At 42.1% G+C, this 9,909-nt stretch overlaps 1 protein-coding gene across 1 annotated transcript; it reads left to right on the top strand.

Annotated features, from left to right (window-relative positions):
* Positions 1-316: 316 nt before the first annotated feature.
* LOC134464212 (uncharacterized) lies at positions 317-9,683 on the top strand. The gene is made up of 6 exons (XM_063217687.1): positions 317-329; positions 749-1,042; positions 1,447-1,695; positions 1,873-1,989; positions 2,686-3,159; positions 9,661-9,683. Exons 1-6 carry the CDS (start codon positions 317-319, stop codon positions 9,681-9,683), a joined length of 1,170 nt encoding a protein of 389 aa, XP_063073757.1.
* Positions 9,684-9,909: the final 226 nt, after the last annotated feature.

Below are 9,909 nucleotides of genomic sequence, written 5' to 3'. Positions count from 1 at the left end.
AACCATTAAGCCTATCTGGTTCCTGGTTAAAACAAGAGATAGGCTAAATAAACTAAATATAAACCTTATAGATAAAATACCTTATTATTGCTATTAATGTTGTTATTGTTATTATTATTATTAGTAGTAGTAGTAGTATTAATTTGCCAACAGCACACAAATAGACTAACAATCAGATCAAGGTTACAATTGGCTTTTGCCAAAGGAGAGAGAGAAAGAAATTGAGAGTCCAGAGAGCATGCTCCTTGCTTGGCGTCTGTCTCTCTGACTCTCCTTCCAACTATAGCCGTTTCATAAGGAACACAACGAGAAAGACATGGGTCACACAGGTCAGCAAAGAGAGCAAAATAACTCCTCCAGTCTGCTATCTTATCTAATGCGGCCTTGAAGCCGGATACTCCTTAATACAGACGCACATTTCATTGTTATTGATGATAACTCACAGAAGACACAGAGTACAATGTATGAGGTGTTTGCTACAGATTATAAGTACTTTTTAAATTATATTCACAATATTGCTGTTGTTGTTGTTGTTCTTGATATTATGCTATTATTGTTGTTGATAAAATATCTACCTAACAGCCCCCATGTTTGGTACATGGTATACTACTGTACGACTGCCAACTGTGCTAGGGATGCAAACAATAGTATATGACATTTAGAAGTAAATTCATGTAAATTAGCACACATATTGTAACATTTCCTGTGGGAAAGTTAATAATATACACGTGACGATCATGTTTTCCAGGTCTGTCCTCAAAAACCCTCTATGGCCCCACTAATGGAGAAGTGACCTTGAAGCCAGGGGTGGAAGGGGTAATAGACGATATCCTGTGGAAGCACAAAGGCAACAAAGTAGTAGACTGGGACCTGACGGCTGGTGCAGCTGAGTATTTAAGATTTAAGGGTCGTACACAGCTGAACACAAAGACAGCAGATGTCACTATCCAAAGCCTGACAAAAGAAGACAATGGACTATATGAAGCAGAGGTTCAAATTGCTGGACTGTTGAGACATAAGCAGTTGGAACTGAAAGTAATTGGTAAGATGCTTTGGCGGAAACACATAATCAAGTAGTCTTTATAATTTCATGTCGGCCTACCATACAACTACAAATACTCAGACACAAAAATGAAACAGACAGAATATGTATCTTCAGCACTGGAATGGTAATACAGGGCATTTTCCCCTTGGGCCAAATTTCTTTGGGGGCAAATGCTGTTATTCTTTATTTGTTGACCTGTACAACTTTAACATATAAAATGGACTGAGCCACTCCTGGTATCGTACAAAAAAATCTGTGTGGGAGGATTTGTGTGGAGCTGGTCTACGCCAAAAGTGCACAGGCTGTTTTTTGTACCAGCCTAGCCCTGTGTATCTTCATAGACCTTACACCTTTATTTCCATTCTTTTTAATATTTATCTAATTGTATTTGTTTGTTCCAGACCCTGTGACAGAGGCAAATGTCACCTGTGAAACCAGTGATGCCATGACAACACTACACTGTGTAGCAGTGGGTGACAATCTGACATACAGCTGGTCAGGGCCTGGACTACCGACTGTAGGGATGAGCGGACAGACAGGACCACAGATCAGTCATGAGAACCAGGACTCAGTCTACACCTGTAACGTCTCCAACCCAGTCGGTCACGGCAGTGTGTCCTTTCATGCCAGGGACTGCTTTGGGAAAAGAGGTGAGTCCTCTCATATCTCTCTCTCTCTCTCTCTCTCTCTCTCTCTCTCTCTCTCTCTCTCTCTCTCTCTCTCTCTCTCTCTTTCTCTCTCTCTCCCTCTCCTACACACACAAAAGGAACATAAGGACATAAAGGGATGGACATAACGAAATAAATAAATTTGTATTTGTCACATAGGTCAACCATATTCTGAAGACATTGGAGCAATAATTGGAGGGGGGGTTACTGCTGTTGCTCTCATGGTTGCTTTGGCTGTTGGAGTTTGGTGCTGCTGTAAGAAGAGAAAGGAAAAAGGTAAATCTGCAGACACAAGAACATAGTTCAGTGATACAAGCTACGTACCATGCAAACAGAATGTCGCCAGGGAGGTGCATTCCCACATTCCAACATTCCTCCTCTTTAAAAAGCATAGGTGCATTCACCAAGAGGTCAGAAAGATAAGAACCCCCTTCTTTTAAGAATACCGGCCTGCACTATATTACTAAGTGTGCATGCACTTACAGAAATTCTAATTGTTGAATTAGTCCAATTAAAGACTTTTTAGAGTTTAAAAAGTCATGTATACACCTTAGTTGAACTGAAATTGAACCGAACTGGACTTTGAAAAATCTGACTATGCTGACCAAATAATCATTCTTTGTCGGGCTACGGTATGCTGGCATGTGCAGCTCCTTCTTTAAAACTTCTAGGGTTAGGGTTTCATGTATTAAAAATGTATTAATTTCCATATACTGTATTATTATTATTATTATTATTATTATTATTATTATTATTATTATTATTATTGTTATTATTATTATTATTATTATTATTATTATTATTGGCTCTGCATTGATTTTCTACAAGGTCAAGAGGTCCAAGAGTAAGCCATATGTCTATACATATAGGCTACGTGTATACACTATTTTAACCATTTCTTAGGGTTCACTGCCTTTTTAATCAGTCATATTAAAATTATGCACGTTTACTATCTGTATCTGCTAATGACAGGAAACAACAAGGACACTGACAAGAATACCACACAGCAAGGTCACCCAGGCAACCCTGTCACTGAAACCATACCATTACTGGCAGTCAACGAAAAAGATACACAGCAGGAATCATGCCCTACCAAAAGCTCTTCAGACACAGTGGTCAGTGAACGCATAAGACCTGTGGGGGAGACGGTTGGCAAATTTGGAGGGGGGATAAAAAAAGAAATAGTTAAAAGCTCCAGTGCTGCCAATTTCAGTTGTACAGGTAGTAGAAACTCCGAAGTTGACAAACAGAATACAAATCCCGTGTCAAAATCCATCAGAGGACAGTTTGCATCTTTTGGTGATCCATCTGCTGGTGATGGTAATGTATTAGAACAGACAGACCCTAAGGAGGATGTATGTGAACCAGAGAAAGGTGAAGACATTAAGGAGAAAAACAGACACACTGAGGAGGAGAAAACAGGAGGCGCTGAGGAGAAAACAGGAGGCGCTGAGGAGGAGGAGGAGACAGGAAGCACTGAGGAGGAGGAGGAGGAGGAGGAGGAGGAGGAGAAAGAGGAGACAGGAAGATCTGAGGAGGAGGAGGAGGAAGAGGAGGAGGAGACAGGAAGCACTGAGGAGGAGGAAACAGAAGACACTAGGAAGAAAAAAGGAGGCACTGAGGAGAAGAAAACAGGAAGCACTGAGGAGACAGGAAGCACTGAGGAGGAGGGGGAAGAGGAGGAGGAGGAGACAGGAAGCACTGAGGAGGAGGAAACAGAAGACACTAGGAAGAAAAAAGGAGGCACTGAAGAGAAGAACACAGGAAGCACTGAGGAGGAGGAGGAAGAGGAGACAGGAAGCACTGGGGAGGAGGAGGAGGAAGAGGAGGAGGAGGAGGAAGAGGAGGAGGAGGAGGAGAGAGGAAGCACTGAGGAGGAGGAGACAGAAGACACTGAGGAGGAGGAGACAGGAGGCGCTGAGGAGAAGGAAACAGAGGATACAGAGGGAAAAAAAGAGACACCAAGGAGAAAAAAGGAGAAAAAAGGAGGCACTGAGGAGAAAACAGGAGGTGGAGGCAGGAGGCACTGAGGTGGAGGCAGGAGGTACTGAGGAGGAGGGAACAGAAGAGACTGAGGAGAAAACAGAAGACACTGAGAAGAAAACAGGAGGCGCTGAGGAGGAGGCAGGAGGTAAGGAGGACAGAGCAGGCACTAAGGGGCTGCTGCTTCTGGTCCCCACGCCCTTTAGAAGATGAATAACAGCTCACATTTCACATTTACAGCAGTGACGATTATGGTTCAAATGTTCACTCCTTTGAATTTTTGCTTGGGGTGCTAGCTGATCTTTGAGTTGACTCTGGAAAGGACTCGGAGACACTGGAAGAGAAAAGAGACACTAAAGGTCAGGAAGGAGACACTATGGTTACCAATTCTCTACAGAGTGTGATGACTCAAAAGACCATGCTGAGGAACAAAGTGGAACAAGAGGAGACACTATGGGGAAAAGAGACACTAAGGGGGTGGAGAAGACATTTAGGGGGCAGAAGGACAACAAACTATGGGGAAGGATGCACTACAGCAGGGGTGCAAGAAGGCATGAAGGGGGCAGGAAAGAGGAGATACTACAGGGCAGATAAAGACACGAGGAGGACGCAAGGAGCCAATATGGGGGAAAACTCTGTAGAGGACAACTTATCAAGGAACAGTAACATCAGCCCAGAGGAGACTTAGGGACCACAGTTGATGGAAATAGTGATGCACCAGATCTGAAATCACAACATACACTTGCTACCGGTAATCCATCCACCACACATTAAGCCAGCTAAGATAAAGGAACATTATTCTGAAATTACTGTGTACCGTAAATCTGCCAATGATAATCGGCATTGCTGTTGCTGCTGATATTATTATTATTATTATTGTCGCTGCAGTGGTTTTCTACAAGCTCCAGAGGTCCAAGAGTGAGTCACATGCCTATAAAGCGTGTCAGGCTGAAAGTGAGGAAAGGAAAGGGGCTGATGATCAAGTATGAGGAGAAGGGAGCGCACAACACACTACATCAAACAAAACAGATGCACCAAAAATCTCTTCAAACTCTGTGGAAAGTAAACCCACAACTTATTTGCATGAAACAGAATTAGATGGTGACCAATACCGCCCCACACCTATGAATGAGAAAATGTACTTTCGGCAAAATAATGGGGAAAAAAGTAATAACAGCTCCGGTCCTGCCCATTGGAGTCATAGTGGAAATCCCAAAGATAAAAAACAAGGATTCCGTGAGATATGTAAGACTGAGCAATTCAATAATGAAAATAATGATCAGAATTCAGACACTAAAGGAGGAGGGAGACACTAAAGGGAAAAGAGGATACAGCAAGGTGTCAGATACACTAATGGGAAGTACAGAGATTCTAATGGGCAAGGAGTAGGCACTAATGGACAAGGAGTAGGCACTAATGGGCAAGGAGTAAGCACTAATGGGCAAGGAGTAAGCACTAATGGGCAAGGAGTAAGCACTAATGGGCAAGGAGTAAGCACTAATGGGCAAGGAGTAAGCACTAATGGGCAAGGAGTAAGCACTAATGGGCAAGGAGTAAGCACTAATGGGCAAAGAGTAAGCACTAATGGGCAAGGAGTAAGCACTGATGGGCAAAGAGTAAGCACTGATGGGCAAAGAGTAGGCACTAAAGGGCAAGGAGTAGGCACTAAAGGGGAGGATAGAGCAGAGTCACATCCTGTCACCAAGACAGGCAGGCAGCAGGTGCAGTGGTCCCCAAGCCCTACACAGTGGTCCCCAAGCCCCGTGAGTAACAGCTCACACTTTACTACAGCAGTGGTGATTTTGGTTCAAATGGTCAATATTTTGAATGTCTGCTTGGGGCGTCAACTGACCTTCGAGTCACCTCTGGGAAGGAGATAGGAAGAGCGCTGAGGGGTGGGCTGGGGGTTGGGGCTGTGCTTCAGTCCTACCCATTGGAGTCATAGTGATGACAAGAATGGTGCCAATGCCCAGAACTTTTCTGTATGTGATAATTTGTTGAATCTGTTGATGTCCACGTTGCTATCACGGTTCGCAGAGAAAAAAACAAGTATTTTTCCATTAGTATCAGGAACCAACTTTCTTGTTCTCAAACGCTAAGACTTGCAACACTTGAACACACTGGCCGGTTCTGAACGTGATTAGGTGCGGAAATAGACCCTGACACGATTCTGAAATTTTGAGAGGGAGGATGCAGACTTTAAGTTGAATGGAGACACAATGGAGAAGGAAAGAGGACAAAACCTCCAATCCCTGATTACAAAAATGAATAAATAAATGCAAATTGTCCTTGTATATTGTGTACACTTAAGTTACAGAATGCTTGATATTGAAAATGGCTAAATATTATTGGCATACTAATATTTAATGAAGTGATGGATATGTTATGATTTTGCCCCAACTACCCTTGCAACAAAATCCGTGCTTCTGGACACAGATGTTAAAGACACAAAATTTGTGTCCAGGAGCACGGATTTTGCCAAAATTCCGTGCTCCTGGACACAGAATTATTTTCTGTGATGGACACACAGTGCTCTCTCTACTCCCACAGTTCTATGTTTCCACAGTCTTGTGTTTTCTCAGGATTTTTCTTATTTCAAATATTGTTTCTCAAAAAAATGTTCTTACTGACAGGTTATGGTTAGGGATTGTTTTGGTCTGGGCACAGCTAGTATTCTTTCATTCATTATATGAATTTAACCTATCAACCAACTGGAAAAGGTATTTCTCAAAAATATGTCTTTAATGACAGGTTAAGGTTAGGGAATGTTTTGGTCAGGGCACAACTTAAATTTCTATAGCATTATTTTGTTTAGGATTAGCATTTGGTATGTATTTTCTAATGATGGAGTAAACACAGTGCTGTGGGAATATAGAAAGCACTTCCGTGTGCCCATCACGGAAAACAATTCCGTGTCCAGGAGCACGGAATTTTGGCAAAATCCGTGCTCCTGGACACGGATTTCGTGTCCTTACCATCCGTGTCCAGGAGCACAGAATTTTTGGAGATCAGGCTGACCCTTGTGTCCAGGGTCGGATTAATGCACAGGATATGGCTGCAGCCACGGGAGCCCCCAGTTGGCCAAAAGAAACAGGGGGCCCCCAGTTGGCCAAATTGGCGAAATGTAGCAAGATGTGGTATTGATAACTTAGTTTTTCACATCAGGGAGAGTTTTTTATAACTATTCTGATGTGTGCTAGTAAACATTCTCCTCTTTCGTGAGTATCTACTAGACTAATGTTTGAGCTAACCAAGCCCCAGGCCAGACTCTTGATATGTATGTATGTGTGTGTGCGCGTACTCTAGGCCTACTTAAAAAAAAACTAACCCTTCCTTGCATTTACACTTGTTGTTCTGCATATTTACTGTGCACTTTGTATTTGCTAGTGATGTTGGCTATGATTATGCCCTCTTTTGACAGCTAAGTTTTAATCCACTGTGTGTATGAATGTGTGTGTGTGTGTGCTGTGTGTGTGTGTAGTGTGTTTTAATTATAGCCTTGTGTACGGGCGGGGTGGGTCGAGAGACCAAACAGCATGTTATAGCCCTAAGGGTGCGTTGCATGTTTCTAGTGTGCAGTGCTTTGGTGGGAAACGTGTGCGATTTTAGGGGGGCAGACATTCGAATTCAGCAGCCTACTTTAAAGGGGATTTTGCATGTTCAAAGTGTGTAGTGCCCTTGTGGGGTATGTATTGGGTTTGATGTGTGCCAGCATTCGAATTTAGTACTATAGCTACTGGTTTTGTAGTGTGATATCCACGTCCTATGAGTGTAAACCAAAGTGTGCAGTGCCTATGGGGGAGACGTACTGGGTTATGTATGCCTTCGAATGTCAGCCTGTATTTTTCTAGTGTGAATTAGTGGCCTATAGTCTGCCATTCTTTTACCATCTGCACATTGTTTGTAGTGGTGTGCTGCTATTTCATGAGTTGTTAGTTGTAGACTTGTGTACGGGCTACAACCGTACTGGGCTTGGCCCCCACCCCGTGCCAGGCTTTTTATGAATTTTGTAAGTAATAAAAGATCATTGTTTTTCTTCATCAAATTGTTGTCTGCCTACTCTGTTCTCACACTCAAGGTTTATTACAATATTATTGCAGGCAAATGTGCACATTGGCCTAGAAACGCCCTATAGTGGCCGCATATGGAATTTGCTCCCAGGGCCAGTCTAGGCGGTATCAGGCCAATCAAATAGGGAGAAGTGGGATCGGAGGCCGGGCCCTCCTGATTTGTATTGAGACATTGTAAAAAGGAGATACGCAATCCACGCTTCTAAATCAACAATCCGGTGCAACCAGAGCAGGACTAAATTGTAAGTACAAATGAAAAAGAATCTGGTGACACACGGACGTATTAACTTATTTTAAAATAAAATAAAATAGAACAATAATTCATCACAATTTCATGAGGACCCAGTTCTGGGCCCCTCCCTCATTACAAAAATTACAAGACACTCCTTTGGATAATGGAAAGAAATCTATGTGTCTCCAAGAAATCTATGTCTCTGACCTATGACCCTTACGTTCCCAGAGACACGGAAGTTTGTCGGCACACATGTGCGGTACGGACGTTTTTTTAGTGTGCTATCTATTCTACATGCGCTCCCTGACATCCTCCCCTTACAAACAATTTTTTTTTTTAAAGTATTTTCTAATTTTGTGTTCTTTTTTTTCTAACTCTACACATCTTCCATTTTCTAATTTCTTCCACATTATACACACTAATCTTTAAACCACACAGACCAAGTATATGGTCTAAATGGTGGATGTGTCAAAGCAAGTTATTGGCAAAAGACATTTCTAAGCCCTGGTGGCTCACAGGCCTATAACCGAAATCAGTTAGCCTAACATTCACAGGTGAGCTCAGATTATTGCTATGAACCACCTTAGTATTTCAGGGACACCCCTACCCAGAGGTTAGTTGGCGCCCCCTTGTGGTATGAATAGTAAAGTGCTGTCTATTCCACATACTGTGCACTCATGGACAATAGGTTTAATGTAATGACTGATTATATAATCTGAATATATTTAAACAAGTTCACCTTACTTTAATTGGTTACAGCTGTGAAGGTTTCCGCACTCAAATTATTTATTATCCAGTGTTTTTGTACATCTGATATTGTGTTATATTTCTTTAAGCACGAACTGTTGGTAAATATTTCTGTGGTGAAGAACATACTGTAAAATGAGTTCACAAGAAGGAGGTTTGGTGACCTAAAAGATGGAATTTGCAGCAATAGAGACATTGTTGTAGTATGATGTTGTGTATTTGAAATGTTTACCATCTGTTTAAAATCCATTTACTTGATACAAAATTTGTCAATTTGTCTAGATCGAAATGGCAATTCTCAGTATTAGAATACACATATATAAGGAGTATGTCTATGCATATTTTATGCTACACGACAATGTTTCTAAGGTTTTGTAAGGTTTTTGTGTATAGAATGACAGCATGAGTGTTGTGTGCTTGAAGTTTAGCGGTCACGTTCTACTGTAAGAAGCATGCTGCAGCAACATAGGCTAATTTACAGTAAAGTGACCTACTGTACAGTTTGCAAAATTAAACTACAGGACACTACAGTTGGCTATATTAACATAAACACCATTAAATAACAGCTGCATACACACTCAGACAGTGTCAGAAAACAGCACAGCATTGATGCCAGTCAGGAACAATATACACTTCCAGGAGGGTCCAATGCAGATTTACTGTGGGAGGATGTTTATTGCAGTGATAGCAAATGGAACAAAGCTTTTCATTGAAGCATGCCTGTTGCCAGACTGTCCTCTACCTATGTCTGGATAGAAGCAATGTGAAGTGTGGGTGGAGTGAGTGTGATCTCTGTTTATTGAATGTGCAAGGTGTATGACAGCTTTGAAGTTGAGCTCAGATTGTGTGTGGCGTAGTGAATAATTGTTGTTGTGTTGTGGGTGATTTTTGTGTTTGTTTCTGTTGCTGGTGGAGAGCATGTTGTAGCAGCAGGGTGAGCAGTACAGTCGAATGGAATGCTGGAGTACAGGAGGAACAGGAAGTGAGGGGCAACACAGACGGTATAGAGTTGTGTCTACTGTAGGTGCAGGGCTGGACTGAGACAAAAAACAAATCAGCCAAGACCGGTCCGCCAGGCATTGAGAGAGTCATTGAAGCCTGTGACAATGTTTGTAGTCATCTACTTCAGGCTATTTTGACAACAGGCAAAATGAATAATTAAAT

This window comes from Engraulis encrasicolus, chromosome 15 (assembly GCF_034702125.1).
Source record: "Engraulis encrasicolus isolate BLACKSEA-1 chromosome 15, IST_EnEncr_1.0, whole genome shotgun sequence".
Taxonomy (NCBI): Eukaryota; Metazoa; Chordata; class Actinopteri; order Clupeiformes; family Engraulidae; genus Engraulis; species Engraulis encrasicolus.
Note: the sequence above shows the minus strand (reverse complement) of the source record. Positions and strands in the feature narration are given on the sequence as shown.

What these genes read in the sequence shown, in the direction of transcription:
- LOC134464212 (XM_063217687.1), top strand. An exon ending in GTTGGAACTGAAAGTAATTG is followed by an intron (nt 1,043 to 1,446) that starts GTAAGATGCTTT and finishes TGTTTGTTCCAG; the next exon opens with ACCCTGTGACAGAGGCAAAT. An exon ending in GGACTGCTTTGGGAAAAGAG is followed by an intron (nt 1,696 to 1,872) that starts GTGAGTCCTCTC and finishes TTTGTCACATAG; the next exon opens with GTCAACCATATTCTGAAGAC.